The sequence below is a fragment of the Pygocentrus nattereri genome, chromosome 13 (genome assembly GCF_015220715.1).
Source record: "Pygocentrus nattereri isolate fPygNat1 chromosome 13, fPygNat1.pri, whole genome shotgun sequence".
NCBI lineage: Eukaryota > Metazoa > Chordata > Actinopteri > Characiformes > Serrasalmidae > Pygocentrus > Pygocentrus nattereri.
In genome coordinates, this window is record NC_051223.1 from 40,110,116 (window position 1) to 40,135,048 (window position 24,933).

Genomic DNA, 24,933 nt, shown 5'->3' on the forward strand with positions numbered 1-24,933 from the left:
ATTTTGGGTCATTTCTTTTAGGCCATTCATCATAAAATTTACAAACAATGTAAAGAGTAACAGATACTTTCAAATTATGTCAAAAACTGAAAAATGCCAAAAATGGAGATACAACATATATATGTGTGTGTGTGTGTGTGTGTGTGTGTGTGTGTGTGGGTGTGGGTGTATATGTGTGTATCTCTAATTTGCTTGTTCCAAGAAATGATGCTTACATATCTGTGCAGTTCTATGCACCTCTGGTGAAATTAAATGTTTTGTTGATTATGGACCAATAGATAGATGGATTGATACATTGATTGATCGATCGATCGATCATCTGACGTAATGAATTTTTCATATATATCCAGAGTGCTTTCCACTGTGGAATGTCAGTGTGTGACTGTGGACATGACATAATCCGCAGCACATATCAACAATCTGACTGGTTGAGAAGCGCTCTAACGGTTTCTTCCACAACTGGAAGGGTTTCCAAGCTTTTGCGCGCGCAGAAAGTTTAGAACATAAGTCATAGCATAATTACAACCCAGCTGTGCATTCAAATGTGCAGAAAAAATGATTACATAGTTGTGTTTACTTTTCACTTCAAAATGAACAAAATGTGTAATTTAGCCAGGGGAGGTCAAACTTCTGCATACGAACGTCCATGTATGTGTGAATCTGGAAATGTGTATAAATATGTGCACCCGAGAAGATGTTTATAAAATTGTATACAATTATTTTTAAACGTATTTTACAAAGCTGGTTATATCAGCAGTGAATATATGTAATGTTATAGTTTTGATATTTGATGTGATGATATATTTAATGGAAATGGTGTGTAATGAGCTCAAAATAATATGCAAAATTCCCAGAATGTGAAAAAAGAGAAAATGAAAATTTTCGATGTGGCTAAATTTAAGATGACTCTACGTGCCGCGGTAGTTTTTGCGATAAACAGTGGGTTGGACGATAAACAGTGGGTAAACAACAATGTGCAAGAAAAGACACTATGCGTTGTAAATATCACACAGTGTTATAAAACTGATGGAGAAATAGAGGCATGATAATAATAATGACTGTCTGAGTTGAAGGGCGTGTACAAACATTAAAAACCGTGAAAGAAGCAGCCCAGATTGACAGACTCGGCTCTTGTGCAGCCGACTCTGAAGTGCAGTATAGACGATGACCTTTGCTGCTGACCTCTGAGTCCTGGGAATTAGGGGCAGCCCCTGAGAGATGTAGATTACTTAACGCTGTCACATCATCATGGGCTTCAGGAAAAGCTCTCAGCCAGTCCAGATGAGTCTCTTGTTGTCCGGACTGTTGAACATGGTCTGTGCGTTTCCCAGGCGACTCCTAAAGGAGCTTACGCTGTAATATCCTGATGGAAAAAGGGTTTGTTTTAAGCTTGCCGCTACACGACTGATCATAACTGGGATGCAAATCTGATCGTGACGAGTTGTTTTTTTTTTTTTCCCCAACCCAGTTGTGGGTTTGTGGGGGTCGTCAGAGCCTTTAGCCCACCTGCTGGATGCTGGACTCGTTCCTGAGGCTGTCTAGATCTCCTTTTGTTGTCATTTTGGGAAAACGAGGACTGGAAGAGTCTCAGATCTTTCAGATCGAGGACTCAAGCCGTTGTGTTTGGATGTGGCCATGCTGCTCCCGCGTGCTGCTGGACTAGAGGCCTGCGCTGGGAACTAATCTGGAATTTTTTTGAGATTTTGCCAAAACCTCCATCTCCTCCATCTCCAGCCATCATGATCCCCACCAAGATGCTGGTGTACCGAGGGCCGGACGGGAACACGCACGCGGAGGTTCTCCCCAGCACCCGCAGGCGCAAAAAATCCTGCGGGGAGCTTTTTCATAAAGGGTATCGCGTCAAAATGACCCACGGACACGGACTGACCAGCGAGAAGGAAGAGCAGGATGGGCTCCACCACACGCTGTCCTCCTGCTTCCATCTGATTTCTTACTGGGGTAAGAATGAAGTTCCCTTCGGTTGCCTTCCTGAGCCCTGTGGACACAGCAGCTACACACTGATGATAAGGAGGAGGACTGTCAGCTGCTGTTCTCCTACCAGTCTGATACAGTAGTAACAGCAGTAACACACTAGTAGTTGTATTTAGTATTCTGATTAACCATTAGAAACAGGGATTATCATATTTAGTATTCTGAGTAACCATTAGAAACAGGGGTTATCATATTTAGTATTCTGAGTAACCATTAGAAACAGGGGTTATCATATTTAGTATTCTGAGTAACCATTAGAAACAGGGGTTATCATATTTAGTATTCTGAGTCACCCTTAGAAACAGGGGTTATCATATTTAGTATTCTGAGTAACCATTAGAAACAGGGATTATCATATTTAGTATTGTGAGTAACCATTAGAAACAGGGATTATCATATTTAGTATTCTGAGTAACCATTAGAAACAGGGGTTATCATATTTAGTACTCTGAGTAACCATTAGAAACAGGGGTTATCATATTTAGTATTCTGAATCACCCTTAGAAACAGGGGTTATCATATTTAGTACTCTGAGTAACCATTAGAAACAGGGATTATCATATTTAGTATTCTGAGTAACCATTAGAAACAGGGGTTATCATATTTAGTATTCTGAGTAACCATTAGAAACAGGGGTTATCATATTTAGTATTGTGAGTAACCATTAGAAACAGGGATTATCATATTTAGTATTCTGAGTAACCATTAGAAACAGGGATTATCATATTTAGTACTCTGAATAACCATTAGAAACAGGGGTTATCATATTTAGTATTCTGAGTCACCCTTAGAAACAGGGGTTATCATATTTAGTACTCTGAGTAACCATTAGAAACAGGGATTATCATATTTAGTATTCTGAGTAACCATTAGAAACAGGGGTTATCATATTTAGTATTCTGAGTAACCATTAGAAACAGGGGTTATCATATTTAGTATTCTGAGTAACCATTAGAAACAGGGGTTATCATATTTAGTATTCTGAGTCACCCTTAGAAACAGGGGTTATCATATTTAGTATTCTGAGTAACCATTAGAAACAGGGATTATCATATTTAGTATTGTGAGTAACCATTAGAAACAGGGATTATCATATTTAGTATTCTGAGTAACCATTAGAAACAGGGGTTATCATATTTAGTACTCTGAGTAACCATTAGAAACAGGGGTTATCATATTTAGTATTCTGAATCACCCTTAGAAACAGGGGTTATCATATTTAGTACTCTGAGTAACCATTAGAAACAGGGATTATCATATTTAGTATTCTGAGTAACCATTAGAAACAGGGGTTATCATATTTAGTATTCTGAGTAACCATTAGAAACAGGGGTTATCATATTTAGTATTGTGAGTAACCATTAGAAACAGGGATTATCATATTTAGTATTCTGAGTAACCATTAGAAACAGGGATTATCATATTTAGTACTCTGAATAACCATTAGAAACAGGGGTTATCATATTTAGTATTCTGAGTCACCCTTAGAAACAGGGGTTATCATATTTAGTACTCTGAGTAACCATTAGAAACAGGGATTATCATATTTAGTATTCTGAGTAACCATTAGAAACAGGGGTTATCATATTTAGTATTCTGAGTAACCATTAGAAACAGGGGTTATCATATTTAGTATTCTGAGTAACCATTAGAAACAGGGGTTATCATATTTAGTATTCTGAGTCACCCTTAGAAACAGGGGTTATCATATTTAGTATTCTGAATAACCATTAGAAACAGGGATTATCATATTTAGTATTGTGAGTAACCATTAGAAACAGGGATTATCATATTTAGTATTCTGAGTAACCATTAGAAACAGGGGTTATCATATTTAGTATTCTGAGTAACCATTAGAAACAGGGGTTATCATATTTAGTATTCTGAGTAACCATTAGAAACAGGGGTTATCATATTTAGTATTCTGAGTAACCATTAGAAACAGGGATTATCATATTTAGTATTCTGAGTAACCATTAGAAACAGGGGTTATCATATTTAGTACTCTGAATAACCATTAGAAACAGGGATTATCATATTTAGTATTCTGAGTAACCATTAGAAACAGGGATTATCATATTTAGTACTCTGAATAACCATTAGAAACAGGGGTTATCATATTTAGTATTCTGAGTAACCATTAGAAACAGGGGTTATCATATTTAGTATTCTGAGTAACCATTAGAAACAGGGATTATCATATTTAGTATTCTGAGTAACCATTAGAAACAGGGGTTATCATATTTAGTATTCTGAGTAACCATTAGAAACAGGGATTATCATATTTAGTATTGTCAGTAACCATTAGAAACAGGGATTATCATATTTAGTATTCTGAGTAACCATTAGAAACAGGGGTTATCATATTTAGTATTCTGAGTAACCATTAGAAACAGGGATTATCATATTTAGTATTCTGAGTAACCATTAGAAACAGGGATTATCATATTTAGTATTCTGAGTAACCATTAGAAACAGGGGTTATCATATTTAGTATTCTGAGTAACCATTAGAAACAGGGGTTATCATATTTAGTATTCTGAGTATCCATTAGAAACTGGCGTTATCATATTTAGTATTCTGAATAACCATTAGAAACAGGGGTTATCATATTTAGTATTCTGAGTAACCATTAGAAACAGGGATTATCATATTTAGTATTGTGAGTAACCATTAGAAACAGGGGTTATCATATTTAGTATTCTGAGTAACCATTAGAAACAGGGATTATCATATTTAGTATTGTGAGTAACCATTAGAAACAGGAATTATCATATTTAGTATTGTGAGTAACCATTAGAAACAGGAATTATCATATTTAGTATTGTCAGTAACCATTAGAAACAGGGATTATCATATTTAGTATTCTGAGTAACCATTAGAAACAGGGATTATCATATTTAGTATTGTGAGTAACCATTAGAAACAGGGGTTATCATATTTAGTACTCTGAATAACCATTAGAAACAGGGATTATCATATTTAGTATTGTGAGTAACCATTAGAAACAGGGGTTATCATATTTAGTATTCTGAGTATCCATTAGAAACAGGGATTATCATATTTAGTATTGTCAGTAACCATTAGAAACAGGGATTATCATATTTAGTATTCTGAGTAACCATTAGAAACAGGGATTATCATATTTAGTATTCTGAGTAACCATTAGAAACAGGGATGATCATATTTAGTATTGTGAGTAACCATTAGAAACAGGGGTTATCATATTTAGTATTCTGAATAACCATTAGAAACAGGGATTATCATATTTAGTATTCTGAGTAACCATTAGAAACAGGGGTTATCATATTTAGTATTCTGAGTAACCATTAGAAACAGGGGTTATCATATTTAGTATTCTGAGTAACCATTAGAAACAGGGGTTATCATATTTAGTACTCTGAATAACCATTAGAAACAGGGATTATCATATTTAGTATTCTGAGTAACCATTAGAAACAGGGGTTATCATATTTAGTATTCTGAGTAACCATTAGAAACAGGGGTTATCATATTTAGTATTCTGAGTAACCATTAGAAACAGGGGTTATCATATTTAGTATTGTGAGTAACCATTAGAAACAGGGGTTATCATATTTAGTATTCTGAGTAACCATTAGAAACAGGGGTTATCATATTTAGTATTCTGAGTAACCATTAGAAACAGGGGTTATCATATTTAGTATTCTGAGTAACCATTAGAAACAGGGATTATCATATTTAGTATTGTGAGTAACCATTAGAAACAGGGGTTATCATATTTAGTATTCTGAGTAACCATTAGAAACAGGGGTTATCATATTTAGTATTCTGAGTAACCATTAGAAACAGGAATTATCATATTTAGTATTGTCAGTAACCATTAGAAACAGGGATTATCATATTTAGTATTCTGAGTAACCATTAGAAACAGGGGTTATCATATTTAGTACTCTGAGTAACCATTAGAAACAGGGATTATCATATTTAGTATTCTGAGTAACCATTAGAAACAGGGGTTATCATATTTAGTATTCTGAATAACCATTAGAAACAGGGATTATCATATTTAGTATTCTGAGTAACCATTAGAAACAGGGATTATCATATTTAGTATTCTGAGTAACCATTAGAAACAGGGGTTATCATATTTAGTACTCTGAATAACCATTAGAAACAGGGATTATCATATTTAGTATTCTGAGTAACCATTAGAAACAGGGGTTATCATATTTAGTATTCTGAATAACCATTAGAAACAGGGATTATCATATTTAGTATTGTGAGTAACCATTAGAAACAGGGGTTATCATATTTAGTATTGTGAGTAACCATTAGAAACAGGGGTTATCATATTTAGTATTCTGAGTAACCATTAGAAACAGGGGTTATCATATTTAGTATTCTGAGTAACCATTAGAAACAGGGATTATCATATTTAGTATTGTGAGTAACCATTAGAAACAGGGGTTATCATATTTAGTATTCTGAATAACCCTTAGAAACAGGGATTATCACATTTAGTATTGTGAGTAACCATTAGAAACAGGGGTTATCATATTTAGTATTGTGAGTAACCATTAGAAACAGGGGTTATCATATTTAGCATTGTGAGTAACCATTAGAAACAGGGGTTATCATATTTAGTATTGTGAGTAACCATTAGAAACAGGGGTTATCATATTTAGTATTGTGAGTAACCATTAGAAACAGGGGTTATCATATTTAGTATTGTGAGTAACCATTAGAAACAGGGGTTATCATATTTAGTATTCTGAGTAACCATTAGAAACAGGGATTATCATATTTAGTATTCTGAGTAACCATTAGAAACAGGGGTTATCATATTTAGTATTCTGAGTAACCATTAGAAACAGGGGTTATCATATTTAGTATTCTGAGTAACCATTAGAAACAGGGATTATCATATTTAGTATTGTCAGTAACCATTAGAAACAGGGATTATCATATTTAGTATTCTGAGTAACCATTAGAAACAGGGGTTATCATATTTAGTATTGTGAGTAACCATTAGAAACAGGGGTTATCATATTTAGTATTCTGAGTAACCATTAGAAACAGGGGTTATCATATTTAGTACTCTGAATAACCATTAGAAACAGGGATTATCATATTTAGTATTCTGAGTAACCATTAGAAACAGGGGTTATCATATTTAGTATTCTGAGTAACCATTAGAAACAGGGGTTATCATATTTAGTATTCTGAGTAACCATTAGAAACAGGGGTTATCATATTTAGTATTCTGAGTAACCATTAGAAACAGGGGTTATCATATTTAGTATTCTGAATAACCATTAGAAACAGGGATTATCATATTTAGTATTGTGAGTAACCATTAGAAACAGGGATTATCATATTTAGTATTCTGAGTAACCATTAGAAACAGGGGTTATCATATTTAGTATTCTGAGTAACCATTAGAAACAGGGGTTATCATATTTAGTATTCTGAGTAACCATTAGAAACAGGGGTTATCATATTTAGTATTCTGAATAACCCTTAGAAACAGGGATTATCACATTTAGTATTGTGAGTAACCATTAGAAACAGGGGTTATCATATTTAGTATTGTGAGTAACCATTAGAAACAGGGGTTATCATATTTAGTATTGTGAGTAACCATTAGAAACAGGGGTTATCATATTTAGTATTGTGAGTAACCATTAGAAACAGGGGTTATCATATTTAGTATTGTGAGTAACCATTAGAAACAGGGGTTATCATATTTAGTATTGTGAGTAACCATTAGAAACAGGGGTTATCATATTTAGTATTCTGAGTAACCATTAGAAACAGGGATTATCATATTTAGTATTCTGAGTAACCATTAGAAACAGGGGTTATCATATTTAGTATTCTGAGTAACCATTAGAAACAGGGATTATCATATTTAGTATTGTCAGTAACCATTAGAAACAGGGATTATCATATTTAGTATTCTGAGTAACCATTAGAAACAGGGGTTATCATATTTAGTATTGTGAGTAACCATTAGAAACAGGGGTTATCATATTTAGTATTCTGAGTAACCATTAGAAACAGGGGTTATCATATTTAGTACTCTGAATAACCATTAGAAACAGGGATTATCATATTTAGTATTCTGAGTAACCATTAGAAACAGGGGTTATCATATTTAGTATTCTGAGTAACCATTAGAAACAGGGGTTATCATATTTAGTATTCTGAGTAACCATTAGAAACAGGGGTTATCATATTTAGTATTCTGAGTAACCATTAGAAACAGGGGTTATCATATTTAGTATTCTGAATAACCATTAGAAACAGGGATTATCATATTTAGTATTGTGAGTAACCATTAGAAACAGGGATTATCATATTTAGTATTCTGAGTAACCATTAGAAACAGGGGTTATCATATTTAGTATTCTGAATAGTCATTTAAAACACTGATTTTATATTTAGTATTTTCAGTACAGTATTTAAAAAAGTACACATTTTTAGTAATTTAGGTAGCAATTTAAAATACTGATAATGATATTTATTAAGCAGCTATGTACAATATCATGATATTTAATATTTTGAGTAGCTGTATAAAATATTGATAATGATATTTAGTATTTTGAGTAGCCACATACAACATTCATGATGATATTTAATTTTGAGTATCTGTGTAAATATTGATATTAATATTTTGTATGTTGAGTGGCTATACACAACATTTCTGATAGTATTTCATTCTTTGTGTAGGTGTATAAAATAGCAATGATATTTAATATTTGGAGTTGATATATAAAATATTGATAGTAATATATAGTATTTTTAGTAACTGAATAAAATATTGACCATGACATTTGCTATCTGTATAGAAATATTAATAGTTTGTATTATTTGTAGCTATTTAGAACAAATATGATATTTGATATTTTGAGTAGCTATATAAAATATTGATATAGATATTTGATATTTTGGGTAGCTATATAAAATATTGATATAGATATTTGATATTTTGATTAGCTATATAAAATATTGATATAGATATTAGATATTTTGAGTAGCTATATAAAATATTTTTAAAGCTATTTGATATTTTGAGTAGCTATATAAAATATTGATAAAGCTATTTGATATTTTGAGTAGCTATATAAAATATTGATATAGATATTAGATATTTTGATTAGCTATATAAAATATTGATATAGATATTTGATATTTTGAGTAGCTATATAAAATATTTATAAAGCTGTGATATTTTGAGTAGCTATATAAAATATTTATAAAGCTATTTGATATTTTGAGTAGCTATATAAAATATTTATAAAGCTATTTGATATTTTGAGTAGCTATATGAAATATTGATAAAGCTATTTGATATTTTGAGTAGCTATATGAAATATTTATAAAGCTATTTGATATTTTGAGTAGCTATATAAAATATTTATAAAGCTATTTGATATTTTGAGTAGCTATATAAAATATTTATAAAGCTATTTGATATTTTGAGTAGCTATATAAAATATTCATATAGATATTTGATATTTTGAGTAGCTATATAAAATATTTATAAAGCTATTTGATATTTTGAGTAGCTATATGAAATATTTATAAAGCTATTTGATATTTTGAGTAGCTATATAAAATATTGATATAGATATTAGATATTTTGATTAGCTATATAAAATATTGATATAGATATTTGATATTTTGAGTAGCTATATAAAATATTTATAAAGCTGTGATATTTTGAGTAGCTATATGAAATATTTATAAAGCTATTTGATATTTTGAGTAGCTGTATAAAACGTTCGTTGTATATTTATTATTATTTATTATTGTTTCTGCAGCTGTTCTGTACTTGCCCTTTTGTTTAGTCACTGACATCAGACATGGCATATCTGGCATATCTGGCCTCCGCTGTATCACTTCTGGCAAGCTTTTTGACTAAATATATTGTAGTGTAATAATAATAATAATAATAATAATGTTTATAATAATACTTTTTATTTCAGTGATTTTCACTGTCTGCTCCAGCATTTCCTTTTCTTAGCTTCATCATTTTCTTCTGAATTTTGGTGAACATTCAAGCAGCATCAGCAGCTGAAACTCAGCTGCCATTCAGAGCAGCATGTCGCTGCTGTCGGAAGAAAACCTCGTATCTCCAAAATAGCAACTTTACAGGAGAAGGAAAAAACATATTTTACTTTCAATGTAAGTCAATGGAACCAGACGTCTGTCCTGGTCATTTTGGTCGATTCTTCATTAAATTTACACACCATGTAAAGAACAACAGGCTTTTTCAGATTATGTCAAAAACTGAAAAACGACAAAAATGGAGATACAAGGTTTTCTTCCGACAGCAGCGATATACATTCTCAATGCTTACCAAACAAACTTTGCATAGCTTATTGACTTTCTTGACCGATGTCAGCTTTGTCTGGTCATATAAAGGTGTAGGTGATGTTGGGGCACCCCCTTGCTGAATTTCAGCGCATGGCAGCTGGAGGCGGCCGTGGAGTCGACGCCTCTGTCTCTGGATTCGTAGCTGCTGATTAGGGATTATTTACTACCCAGCAGGCAATGGCTTACCGTGCATATGAGTTCATTTCACTTGGTTTATTATCCTAATGTTTATGTTTAAGATGAGCTAACATTTTTATTAATGCCACATGGGCATTTTATACCACCCGGACAGTATTAGTAAATATTAATTATTAGTATTAAATATTAGTAAATATAAACTGAGAAATGTTATTGTTTTTTGAAAAATATTTGCTCATTTTGAATTTGATGCCAACAACATGTTCCCAAAAGGTTGGGACAGGGCAACAAAAGCCTGGTAAAGTTGTGTGATCCTAAAAAAACACCTGGTGGTTGAATGGCAGCAGGTCAGTAACATGACTGGGTATAAAGAGCATCTCAGAGAGTCTGAGTCTTTCAGAAGTAAAGAGGAGGAGGGGTCATCACTCTGTGAAAGACTGGACAGTTCAAGAAGAACGTTCCTCAACATAAAACAGCAAAGAGCTTCTGCTTTTCATCGTCTACGGTGCAGAATATCATTAAAGACTCCGAGAATCTGGAGAAATCTCTGTCTGTGAGGGACGAGGCTGAACACCAGTATCTGCTGGCCGTGATCTTTGGGCCCTCAGGCAGCACTGCATTAAAAACAGACATGATTCTGTAGTGGAAATCACTGCATGGGCTCAGAAACACTTCTGAAAACCACTGACTGTGAACACAGTTCATCACTGCATCCACAAACGCTGTTAAACTCTAAAACACAAAGAAGAACCCAAATATAAACAGGATCCAGAAACGCTGCCACCTTCTCTGGGCCTGAGCTCATTTACAATGGACTGAGGGGAAGGGGAAAAGTGTCCGGCTGTCCGATGAATCAACATCTGAAATTCTTTAGGAAATCATGGACACTGTGTCCTCCGGGCTGAAGACCTGCTGTTGCTTTGTATTAAAAGAGTCCGGGTGCTAAACTGACCTGTCTGCAGTCCAGACCGGTCACCACTGAGAACATTTGGCACATTATGAAATGAAAAATACGACAAATGAGCCCCAAAACTGTAAAGCAGCTGAAATCCTGAATCAGACAAGAACAGAAAACATTTCACTGTCAGAGCTGCAGCAGCGTCTCCTCAGTTCCCAAACACTGACAGAGCTGTTAAAGAAGAGGCGATGAAACTCGGTGGTAAACAGGCCCCGTCCCGACTTTTATGGAGCGTGTTGTTGGCATCAAATACAAAATGACCAGATATTATAAAATGTATTTTAAAAAAAAATCTCAGTGTCAACATTTGATGTGTTGTTTTCATAGTATTTTATATATATATATAAATGTACAGATATATGTACATGTAGTATCTCCAAAACAGTAACTTTACAGGAGGTTTGTAGTGCTTTAATAAAAAATATGGTCTCATGTTATAAAATATCTCCCTACCTTCTTTATTTCTGTATTATTTTGTATTTTTCACCATAAACATTTTTGTTCTCCAAGACAAAAAGTTTTGGCACCCCTGGGCCAAAGTGTCAACTGTCCAGTCCGAGTTTAGAAATGAATTACAAAACTGAGAATTCCAGAATTTACAAAACTCCAGAATTTAAGAGGACTCCAGTGTGTTTGTGTCCATTTATTGTCTTTTAACAGTAGAGGGCGCTGTTTGGAGAAAGCTTTAGGCACTGTAGAGAAGCCACGTTTCCAGATATGAGTATAACTTTTTTTATTTTACCATTTGAAGTTTTATTACGCAGTGCTTTAGTTACTGCTCTTACCGGCTGTACATGCCTGACTGAGAGTCCTGTTTTCCTGCTGTGAGAGTGTTCAGTAGTTTAGATTCAGGTCCTTTCGTCCTTGAATTACCCCGAAAGGCCCTTTCTGATGTCGACTCCTGAGAAAAGCAGGACCTTTGGGATTTTACGTCATGGGTATTTACCCGTTTGACAGCGTACCACCTGTTTTTGTTTAATCCAGGTTTTTCATCCCTCTGCGTCCTGCTCCGTCACTCTCGCAATGAAAAATCGTTCGGCGCCCGTTCAGATATTCCAGGCTTCTGTCACAGACAGTCTGCTGTGGTTTGTAAGCTAGCGTCGTTTTGTGTGTGTCGGGGTTTTTATTGTTTGTGAGAGTAAATGAAGTCGACGTCGTTGCTGACCATGGACGAGGGCTTTAAAGGTACGGAGCGAGTGAGCGTTCTCGTGACGCGAGTGTGAAAGCTGTGCTTGCTGCTGCCTCACTGAGTGTGTTTCTCCTCTGTTTGTGTTTGTCTTGCAGGGCTGAGGTTTTTAAGAGCCTTAAGATTGATACAGTTCTCAGAAATATTGCAGTTTTTAAATATCTTAAAGACAAGGTAAGTGATGAAACCCCACGCATTTTGATTCATTACTCTACACTGGGGTGCCAGCTCTTTTTCACAAAATGTGGGCATGACCAGCAGTTTTCATTCATGTTACTTTATAGTGTACGTTTATTTATATTGTGTTTATTGGGCTTTTATTATAGGACCTGCTTTATTTTCCACTTAATTATAGTTTATATATCGTCACTGGGATCACCTTATATATTTCACTCAGTATAAATGATGTATTCACGTTAAACAGGCCTTGGCTACACTTAGATGGTCTTTATAGACGTCCACTCCCGTTTTTTAGTTTGACCATAATGGACAGAACTCTGTTAGAGTCCCAAGGGCTTGGAATTAAAGCGGCAGCACAGATGTCAGGAAGGGCTTACAGCTCAGCTGAATGTTTCTCTGTAATCTCCTGACAATGCACTCTGCTGGAGGTGCAGGGGGTCAGTGAGTGGACAGTAGAAAGTGACATTAGGCCTCACAGTTAGAAGCTTCCAGCACTAAGTAGTGTGTTTTTGTTCTGCAGTGAGGCTTCATTATTAAAAACAGCCTAACTTTGAGTAAACTACAGCATCTCTTCCATATTATATACTTCCCTGGCCACTTTATTAGAAACACCTACCTTCTGTTCCACTCACTGGTCACTTTATTAGAAACACCTACCTTGTGTTTCCGCTCACTGGTCACTTTATTAGAAACACCCACTTTCTGCTTCCACTCACTGGCCACATTATTAGAAACACCAACCTTGTGCTTCCACTCACTGGCCACTTTATTAGAAACACCCACCTTGTGCTTCCACTCACTGGCCACTTTATTAGAAACACCCACCTTGTGCTTCCACTCACTGGCCACTTTATTAGAAACACCAACCTTGTGTTTCCACTCACTGGCCACTTTATTAGAAACACCAACCTTGTGTTTCTGCTCACTGGTCACTTTATTAGAAACACCAAACTTGTGCTTCCGCTCACTGGTCACTTTATTAGAAACACCAACCTTGTGCTTCCGCTCACTGGCCACTTTATTAGAAACACCCACTTTCTGCTTCCACTCACTGGTCACTTTATTAGAAACACCCACTTTCTGCTTCCACTCACTGGCCACTTTATTAGAAACACCTACCATGTGCTTCCACTCACTGGCCACTTTATTAGAAACACCAACCTTGTGTTTCCGCTCACTGGTCACTTTATTAGAAACACCAACCTTGTGCTTCCGCTCACTGGCCACTTTATTAGAAACACCCACTTTCTGCTTCCACTCACTGGCCACTTTATTAGAAACACCCACTTTCTGCTTCCACTCACTGGCCACTTTATTAGAAACACCAACCTTGTGTTTCCGCTCACTGGTCACTTTATTAGAAACACCAACCTTGTGCTTCCGCTCACTGGCCACTTTATTAGAAACACCCACTTTCTGCTTCCACTCACTGGTCACTTTATTAGAAACACCCACTTTCTGCTTCCACTCACTGGCCACTTTATTAGAAACACCAACCTTGTGTTTCCGCTCACTGGTCACTTTATTAGAAACACCAAACTTGTGCTTCCGCTCACTGGTCACTTTATTAGATACACCAACCTTGTGCTTCCGCTCACTGGCCACTTTATTAGAAACACCCACTTTCTGCTTCCACTCACTGGTCACTTTATTAGAAACACCCACTTTCTGCTTCCACTCACTGGCCACTTTATTAGAAACACCCACTTTCTGCTTCCACTCACTGGCCACTTTATTAGAAACACCAACCTTGTGTTTCCGCTCACTGGTCACTTTATTAGAAACACCAAACTTGTGCTTCCGCTCACTGGTCACTTTATTAGAAGGTCCACTATACAAGCGTAACAGACTCGGTTCTCAGGTCCGCTCAACCCAGTTCATCACTGCTCAGTTTCTGGACCGCTGTTTCTGATAAAGTGGCCGGGAAGTGTGTATAATTGCTTAGTGGTTTATGCAATCATCAATCCATCATCTCTACAGTGAACTCATGTACTAGGACACCAAAGATGTTTGAATATTACAGTAAATTAATCTCTCCACATTTTGGGTGATGAATTTTGTTTTCTGCAGCAATTCAATAAAGCTGGTGAACTTGTGCTCAATCTTCATAAGCACATGGCTAACTGCTGCGGGCTTCATACACTTGGTAAGTTTGTCTTTCAGATTGTCCCAATAACCTAATTATCTCTTTCCCATAATGTAATTATCATAGCTTAATTATCTCAATCTTACGCCTTGCTTAGTTGTGGCTGCAGCTTATTTATTTTAGTCTCACCCTTTACTAAGTCATGGCCACAACTTAATTATCTTGCTCTTATCTCTTACTAAGTTACGGCCACGTCTTAATTATCATAACTTAATTATCTTGTTTTTTACCTCTTACTAAGTTATGGCCACAACTTATTAATCTCACTCTTATCTACTACTAAATCATGGCCACAACTTAATTAACCCATTCTTATCTGCTACTAAATATTGGGCCCAACTTAATTATCTTGTTCTTATCTCTTGCAAAGCTGTGGCCACAACTAAATTATCGTGACTTAATTATCTTGTTCTTATCTTTTACTAAGTTATGGTCACAGCTTAATTATCATAACTTAATTTTCTTGCTCTTACCTCTTTTTAAGTCGTGGCCACAACTTAATTATGTCACCTTAATTATCTTGCTCTTACCTCTTATTAAGTCATGGCCACAAATTAATTGTATCAATCTTATCAATTTGTTAACCAGATTGTTGAGACTGTTGATGTGTCTTCCAGGTGGAAAACTCAGGGGATCCTTGGGAAAACTTCCAAAATTCCCAGCCACTTTCCTACTGGGAATGCGTGTACTTACTCATGGTAACCATGTCCACGGTGGGCTACGGAGACGTTTGTGCTAAAACGACGCTCGGCCGCCTTTTCATGGTCTTCTTCATCCTCGGCGGATTGGTAAAATACGTCCCGTAACTGTTCCCCTAGCTCCTCTCAAGCCCTGCGGTTCTCATGTCCCCAGCCATCGTATCCTTGAACACCAGAGCTGGACACAGATCCCCTTCATTTGACTCCAGCCCCAGTCCACACACCCCTGGCTAGTGCTTGCCTGTGTTTTGCATTGTGTGTTATGGTTGTTAAGGATTATGCCACATATCTCACCCAGTATATCTGACAGAATTTTAATGCTGTATTTCTAATTGTGTACGCTAAGTGGAACCATCAGCATTTATTCATTAATATATCTATCAATTTTAGAATTAAATCTGCGGTTTTAGATGACCCCCTTCCCAAGTTTTCCCCACCCAAATTCCAACAAACTTACCAAGGGTTGATGAGTTATAGCATAGTCGTGATGGTCGTGGTCTACACATCGTGCTCATAGACGGTGAAATAGATGAGAAGGTCTCTTACGTGTAAAATACTGGAAAAGTAGAAATTCAGGAAACATTTATTTGTGGACGCTTGGATAAAAGGTTAGATTCGTAGTTGGCCGATACGTCTTAGAGGGACACTCCGGCTAAAAGGAAAAATGCAGCCGTCTCTACGTCGGTGGTAAACATGCCTACTCATCTCTAAAGTGAGGTTGTCCAGTTTAAAGACGAGGAAAACCCTCTTCAAACGATGCATCTTGAGGATGGGAGGCACATTTGAAACTTTGGGGTGGATTTTTGGACGCAGGCTGTCGAGGCGGAGTTTGTTGTTTAGCTTTGACTAATGCAGAAGTGAGGCTGACGTTCCTGCTCGGAAGCTGAATGTCTTATTGCAGCCGTGTCAGAGGTTGGCTGTGGGATGGACAGTGACAGAAATGACACACCAGACGATGACGACAAGACGCTAAAAGCTGAAGGCTTTGTTTGCCTCAGTTTGGGTTACTTTCTGGTGTCCATGGTTGAAGATTAAGATTAAGAGACCCTTATTAATCCCCGTCACCTCCGCATTTAACCCATCCGTGCAGTGAAACACCACATACACACTAGTGAGCACACACACACTAGGGGGCAGTGAGCACACTTGCCCGGAGTGGTGGGCAGCCCAATCAAGGACACCTCAGTCATGTGCTGTCGGCTCTGGGGATCGAACCGGCGACGTTCCGGTCACGAGGCTGGTATCTTATCTTATCTTGTATTTATTAGCTCAGTAGCTCAGCAGCTGGGCTGGCAGTCCTGATTGGTTGACGCCACAGGGCTTGTGCTGCTGACTGGCTCTGAAACTCTGAGACGGGGCTTTGCAACTCCATACAAAGGCTCACGGTAGTGCGCGCCGTCAGTCAAGGGGACTTGGTCTTAGTTTAGGGCACACGCGTGTGTTACTATGACGATTTGTGTCAGGAAGCGGGGTAATTGTATGGGTTTTGTGTGTGAGGGGGTCACCGTCTGGGTGGAGTGTCATTCAAACTGCTTTACAGATGAGAGAATACAGAGATGTTTGAAAAAAAGTCAAGTAAACAAAAAAAACATGATTTAAAAGAAAAAAATCACAACTTAATTATCTTGTTCTTATCTTTTACTAAGTCATGGCCACAGCTTAATTATCTCACTCTTATCTCATACTAAATCATGGCCCCAACTTAGTTATCTTGCTCTTTTCTCTTACTAAGTCATGGCCACAACTTAATTATCTCACTCGTATCTCCTACTTAATCTTAGGCCCAACTTAATTATCTTGTTCTTATCTCTTACAAAGCTGTGGCCACAACTTAATTATCACAATTTGATTATCTTGTTCTTACCTCTTGTTATGTCATGGCCACAACTTAATTATCTCACTCGTATCTCCTACTTAATCTTGGGCCCAACTTAATTATCTTGTTCTTATCTTTTACTAAGTCATGGCCACAGCTTAATTATCTCACTCTTATCTCATACTAAATCATGGCCCCAACTTAGTTATCTTGCTCTTTTCTCTTACTAAGTCATGGCCACAACTTAATTATCTCACTCGTATCTCCTACTTAATCTTAGGCCCAACTTAATTATCTTGTTCTTATCTCTTACAAAGCTGTGGCCACAACTTAATTATCACAATTTGATTATCTTGTTCTTACCTCTTGTTATGTCATGGCCACAACTTAATTATCTCACTCGTATCTCCTACTTAATCTTGGGCCCAACTTAATTATCTTGTTCTTACTTCTTATTAATTGATTTAAGAATTCGGGGGGGGCTCCTTCTTTTACTCCAAGTGAGACTCTCGCAACTGCATCCTGGATCAGCTGAAGCTGGTTGATTGTCGTCTTAGGGAGTCCAGTTGGGAGACCATTACAGTGATCAATCCTGCTAGAAATAGAGTCGGTGGATGAGGTTCTCCAGGCCTGCTTTAGTCAGAACGTCCTGTTCTTACGGCTCTTATCTGAAGGTGATAAGAGGTGAGGTGACCCCCTCGAGTTCTGTGTTCTGCATATGCCCCTTTCTGCTGGCGTGTTCCATAAAGAGCACTTCTTCTGTCTAGAAGGCTGAGAGGTGTAATAGTGTGTTACACAGTAACGTGTGACACGACCAAAAACCACATTAAATGCAGATTTTAGGCCGGAATGTCCCTTAAAAGTTCAGTTCATGAGCTGAGCACTGCACAAAATTAGCCCAAACAGTCTAAGGCTGTAGGAACGTTGTGGAGTCGGTCAGTTCAGGGTTTGGTTTGAATGCACCTCGTATTTGTACGACTAGGTCACATCAGGCAATGCTATCCGCACAACCTTGGCGTAAGTGTTTGTTGGACTAAACATGGCTCTTGAGGTTTTATTCCTCCACTGCATTACTTACAAAGTTTCCCTCTTAAAACACAGAATGACGATCATCTGTGGCTCTCTTTCCCTTCAAAATCTACATCCCTCAGAAGCGAGGGATGTGAACACTTAACGAGTGCTTTTCGTTCTTGCATTTTCAAAATACTCCACTCTGCGCTAAACCAGTGCTAACATTTCCCCTCATGAGATGCCTGCAGACACTCTGTGCTCTGATTTAGCGGTTAGAGGTTTGATCTTCATTACTTGAATCTTTCTTTTTGTTTCTCCTCATATTTTGTAAGTATCCTCTATGAAACGTAGAAGCCTTAGCAGACTTCTATTGTCTGTCTGTTTTTTAGTCTCTTCCTCTGTCTCCTGTCCTCTCCTCAGGCCATGTTTGCCAGCTACGTCCCTGAAATCATAGAATTAATAGGAAACCGCAAGAAATATGGTGGTTCCTATAGTGCGGTAAATGGGAGAAAGTAAGTATTGTGCGAATCCCGCCTGCATGCCCCTCTCTCTCTCTGTCTCGTGCATGTAGGCCATGTTTGCTCGCTACGTGCCAGAAATCGCTGCTCTCATCCTTAATCGGAAGAAATACGGAGGGAGTTATAACTCGACCCGAGGCCGAAAGTAAGTCACAGTAACAGAACGAAGAAAGTTTCCTAGCACTACATGATGAAAGGAATCTGTTTGATGTCGGTGGTCCGCACGATATTATATTATGTCAACACAGCCTCAGCTCTCTAACACCCCATAGTCGTTTTGCCAGACATGATTGTTAAACGTAGCGTTTTATGGTTTTTACGTTACTAAGTAACCGACTAATGACTTTAGTACAGGGGTGCTCAATCCTCGTCCTGGAGGTCTACAAACCCGGAGAGTTCAGATCCCACACTGTAAAAAGTGGCTCATCAGATCTGCTTAAAAAATGACTTCAAGTCGTAACAAGCAATTGAACTTGCGACAGTGTTTTAGGGCCACTGTAAAAATTAAATAGTAGGCTTAATATTTTGAGGAAAATGCTGTAATATTTTGAGAAAAATGCCGTGCGGTATGATATTTTGAGAATTAAGTCAGAATATTTCAAGAAAAGTCCTAAAATTATGACAGTAAAGCGGCATCAACACCAGGAGAGGTCAGTATTGTGGCCAAAGGCTTTACAAAGTGAAGCAGCGCCTCCTGGTGTCAAATGAGGGGCGGTGAGTTGGAGGAGCTGCACTTTCATATCGATTCCGCCATAAAGAAACACTCAGCCTCCCCGCTGAGAGCCGGACGGACTCGGAGGAAACAGCGTTTATCTAGAATAAAGAGCCGGACGGACTCGGAGGAAACGGCGTTTATCTAGAATAAAGAGCCGGACGGACTCGGAGGAAACGGCGTTTATCTAGAATAAAGAGCCAGACGGACTCGGAGGAAACGGCGTTTATCTAGAATAAAGAGCCGGACGGACTCGGAGGAAACCGCTTTTATCTAGAATAAAGAGCCAGACGGACTCTGAAGAGACGGCGTTTATCTAGAATAAAGAGCCTTTCGGACTCGGAGGAAACAGCGTTTATCTAGAATAAAGAGCCTTTCGGACTCGGAGGAAACAGCGTTTATCTAGAATAAAGAGCCTTTCGGACTCAGAGGAAACAGCGTTTATCTAGAATAAAGAGCCTTTCGGACTCGGAGGAAACAGCGTTTATCTAGAATAAAGAGCCTTTCGGACTCGGAGGAAACAGCGTTTATCTAGAATAAAGAGCCTTTCGGACTCGGAGGAAACAGCGTTTATCTAGAATAAAGAGTCGAATGGACTCGGAGGAAACAGCGTTTATCTAGAATAAAGAGCCTTTCGGACTCGGAGGAAACAGCGTTTATCTAGAATAAAGAGCCTTTCGGACTCAGAGGAAACAGCGTTTATCTAGAATAAAGAGCCGGACGGACTCGGAGGAAACAGCGTTTATCTAGAATAAAGAGCCAGACGGACTCAGAGGAAACGGCGTTTATCTAGAATAAAGAGCCTTTCGGACTCAGACGAAACAGTGTTTATCTAGAATAAAGAGCCGGACGGACTCGGAGGAAACAGCGTTTATCTAGAATAAAGAGCCGGACGGACTCTGAGGAAACGGCGTTTATCTAGAATAAAGAGCCGGATGGACTCAGAGGAAACAGCGTTTATCTAGAATAAAGAGCCGGACGGACTCTGAGGAAACGGCGTTTATCTAGAATAAAGAGCTTTTCAGACTCGGAGGAAATGGCGTTTATATAGAATAAAGAGCCGGACTGACTCTGGGGAAATGGCATTTATCTAGAATAAAGAGCCGGATGGACTCTGAGGAGACAGCGTTTATCTAGAATAAAGAGCCGGACGGACTCAGAGGAAACGGCGTTTATCTAGAATAAAGAGCCTTTCGGACTCAGGGGAAACGGCGTTTATCTAGAATAAAGAGCCGGACGGACTTGGAGGAAACGGCTTTTATCTAGAATGAAGAGCCGGACTGACTCTGGGGAAATGGCATTTATCTAGAATAAAGAGCCGGACAAACTCGGAGGAAATGGTATTTATCAAGAATAAAGAGACGGATGGATTCGGGGGAAACGGCATTTATCTAGAATAAAGAGCCGGACGGACTCTGGGGAAACCGTCTGTCTGTGTTGTTGATAGAGAACCTCAGGCAGGGTGGTCTACACAGCTATCGGGGGCTTCACCCCCCCATTCATGGAGGGCATGAAGTTTCACAGACAGTGAGGATGAAGATCAAAATGATCCTCAGAGAGACGGGAGTGAGTGGAGCTCCGGCGCCAGGACAGCAACCAAGACCCCAACACATTATAGCAGCCCCTCTACAGTTAGACCCCTTACAGTTAGACCCCCTACAGTTAGTCCATATACAGTTAAACCCCCTACAGTTAGAACCCCTACAGTTAGTCCCTCTACAGTTAGACCCCTACAGTTAGACCCCTACAGTTAGACCCTCTACAGTTAGATCCCCTACAGTTAGTCCCTCTACATCTAGACCCCTACAGTTAGACCCCTACAGTTAGACCCCTACAGTTAGATCCCCTACAGTTAGACTCTCTACAGTTAGACTCTCTACAATTAGATCCCCTACAGTTAGACCCCTACAGTTAGATCCCCTACAGTTAGACTCTCTACAGTTAGACTCTCTACAATTAGATCCCCTACAGTTAGACCCCTACAGTTAGACCCCTACAGTTAGACTCTCTACAGTTAGATCCCCTACAGTTAGACCCCTACAGTTAGACCCCTACAGTTAGACCCCTACAGTTAGACTCTCTACAGTTAGACTCTCTACAGTTAGACCCCTATAGTTAGACCCCCTACAGTTAGTCCCCCTACAGTTAGACCCCTACAGTTAGACCCCCTACAGTTAGACCCCCTACAGTTAGACTCTCTACAGTTAGATCCCCTACAGTTAGACCCCTACAGTCAGCCCCCTACAGTTAGACCCCCTACAGTTAGCCCCTCTATAGTTAGACCCCATACAGTTAGCCCCTCTACAGTTAGACCCCTACAGTTAGCCCCTCTACAGTTAACCCCTCTACAGTTAGACCCCCTACAGTTAGTCCCCCTACAGTTAGACCCTCTACAGTTAGACCCCTACAGTTAGCCCCTCTACAGTTAGACCCTCTACAGTTAGACCCTCTACAGTTAGTCCCTCTACAGTTAGACCCTCTACAGTTAGACCCCTACAGTTAGACCCCTCTACAGTTAGTCCCTCTACAGTTAGTCCCCCTACAGTTAGTCCCCCTACAGTTAGTCCCTCTACAGTTAGACACTCTACAGTTGGACCCCCTACAGTTAGACCCTCTACAGTTAGACCCCTACAGTTAGACACTCTACAGTTGGACCCCCTACAGTTAGTCCCCCTACAGTTAGTCCCCCTACAGTTAGTCCCTCTACAGTTAGACACTCTACAGTTGGACCCCCTACAGTTAGTCCCCCTACAGTTAGTCCCTCTACAGTTAGACACTCTACAGTTGGACCCCCTACAGTTAGTCCCTCTACAGTTAGTCCCTCTACAGTTAGACCCTCTACAGTTAGACCCCCTAAGTCTAATGTCTGAAGTCTAGACCCCTTTCTCTAAGTCTAATGTTTTATCTTTTCTAACAGTGGCCCTAAAAGGCTGTCGTAATTGAACGAGTTTTATTCAACACTGTTTTGTGTGTAACAGTGAATATGATGATAACTCAGCACTGTTTAGTGCCAAAACGTTCAGTTTATACACATTTAATCACTAAATCACCACCGCGAGTCGTCTGCCAGTCTGATGACACCACTTTTCTCACACTAGGACTGAATTTCAAACAGCTCCCTATTCCCTGCCTAGTGCACTATGTAGGAATTTAAATACTGCCTCCTGCAGCCAGGCAATGCCAAATATTGCTTTTGGGATTCATCCACATTCACACTCGACAAGCAGTGCACTATCTGACAGCAAAAGCTGGAATTTCTAAATGTTACACAGCGCACTATTTAGCAAGGGAGTAGGGAGCCGTTTGGGATTCTGCCTGATTCGGTTCAGTTGCTGTGAGGCGGTCACAGCTATGGAATACCGCGGATTTTACAACGGCTTGGAATGCAGCTCAACCAGTCAGATTTCCGGGCTGGAGTCTGTTTTATAAAACTAGTTCAGTCGCTCTTTAACCACCTGAAGGGCTTTTTAAAGTAGATTTGACGAGCCACTTTTTACAGAGCAGGGTGTCTGATCTTCAGGACCAGGGTGTCTGATCTTCAGGACCAGGGTGTCTGATCTTCAGGACCAGGGTGTCTTATCTTCAGGACCAGGACTGGCCACCCCTACTTTGGTACTACTGAATTACAAATTCCAAGTCAGTCATTCCAAATTTCAATAGTCGGTCTTACCAGCAGCAGTGAGCCAATTATCATGATTCCTCCAAAATCGCGACTGCTGATTGGCTGTCTAAGTTACGTTCTGTTGCGTGTTACGAGTTTCAACTCTATTAGTCTAAAATACATCACAATAAATAAATATACTCGCTTCCAGCAGCTCGGGCTCATAAGCCACACCCACTTTCAGTTTGTAATTTTGAAGAATCAGAAAAAGTTTTGATCAGGAATCTTTATATATGTCAAGGTATCAATACTACTATTGATATGAGCGATTCTGAGCAGTACCCAACCTTAGCTCTGGGATATTCTTTTCTTAAAGAGTTTAAGGCTAAACTTAAACAGATGGTTCTCCAAGGGTTCTTTAGTAAAGAGAACCCTTTAAGCATGCAACTGTTTCTTTAAAATGCTCATGGTTCCATATAGAACAATTGTCTTTACTAAAGAACCCTTGAAGAACCATGTTTTTAACAGTGCAATGCAAACTCCAATGTACTAGGTCATAAAATATTAATAATAATAATACTAGATCATTTGGAGTATCATAATGGGTCCAAGACAGTTTACCTAAACCTGCCAAGCCGGTTCTAGGTATTAATTGAATGAGTGTGAGGTACAAACTCCAAAGTGCTGTGTCATTATTTTGGGTAAAGAGGTGTTAAGTACCAAGACAGTCTAACTACATTAAACAACAGCTAACTTACCCTTTTTAGAGTGATTTGCCCAGAAAGTAGAATCTGTTAAGCAGATAAAGTCCCTGATAAAACATCTCATAACTGGATAATTATTTGGAGTAACAAGGTGGTGAGTACAAACACACACTGTGCTTCGCTGAAAGGTCCATTAGAATGTCCATTAGAAATGCCTCCGAGTACCAGGCAGACTTTTTGGGAAGAAAAAACCAATACAAGGACATTTGAAGACGTAAGATCTGATATTGTCTTTTCCCTAGAAACTGTAAAAAAGCAGTGACTGTCACTCTGTATTCATGGGCTCCTCAGCATTTGCCATATACACCAATCAGCCATAACATTCTGACCACCTCCTTGTGTCTGAGTGGATCAGACACAGCAGTGCTGCTGGACTGAGAATAGTCCACCAACCAAAAATATCCAGCCAACAGCATCCTGTGGGCAGCGTCCTGTGGGCAGCGTCCTGTGGGCAGCGTCCTGTGACCACTGATGAAGGACTAGAGGACGGCCAACACAAACTGTGCAGCAGCAGATGAGCTGTCGTCTCTGACTTTACATCTACAAGGTGGACCGACAAGGTAGCAGTGTCTAATAGAGTGGACAGTAAGTGGACACAGTGTTTAAAAACTCCAGCAGCACTGCTGTGTCTGATCCACTCGCACCAGCACAGCACATACTAACACACCACCACCACGTCAGTGTCACTGCAGTGCTGAGAATGACCCACCACCCAAATAGTACCTGCTCTGTGAGGGTCCATGGGGGTCCTGACCACTGAAGAACAGGGTAACAGAGTATCAGAGAAACAGATGGACTACAGTCTGTAACTGTAGAACTACAGAGTGCAGCTATACAGTAAGTGGAGCT

The 24,933-nt window shown here is 38.7% G+C and overlaps 1 protein-coding gene across 14 annotated transcripts in view; it reads left to right on the plus strand.

Annotated features, from left to right (window-relative positions):
• The window catches only part of LOC108414676 (calcium-activated potassium channel subunit alpha-1-like), a 209,891-nt gene that overhangs the window by 128,982 nt on the left and 55,976 nt on the right, over positions 1-24,933 (plus strand). For 13 of the 14 annotated variants that reach the window (XM_037544238.1, XM_037544235.1, XM_037544239.1 and 10 more), the window contains exons 6-9: positions 12,737-12,812; positions 14,889-14,964; positions 15,582-15,752; positions 18,910-19,001. In XM_037544238.1, coding sequence (XP_037400135.1) covers positions 12,737-12,812; positions 14,889-14,964; positions 15,582-15,752; positions 18,910-19,001 — 415 coding nt within the window. Of the gene's footprint in view, positions 1-12,736; positions 12,813-14,888; positions 14,965-15,581; positions 15,753-18,909; positions 19,002-19,060; positions 19,153-24,933 lie in introns of all 14 variants that reach the window. The other variant, XM_037544246.1, reaches the window with a different exon arrangement.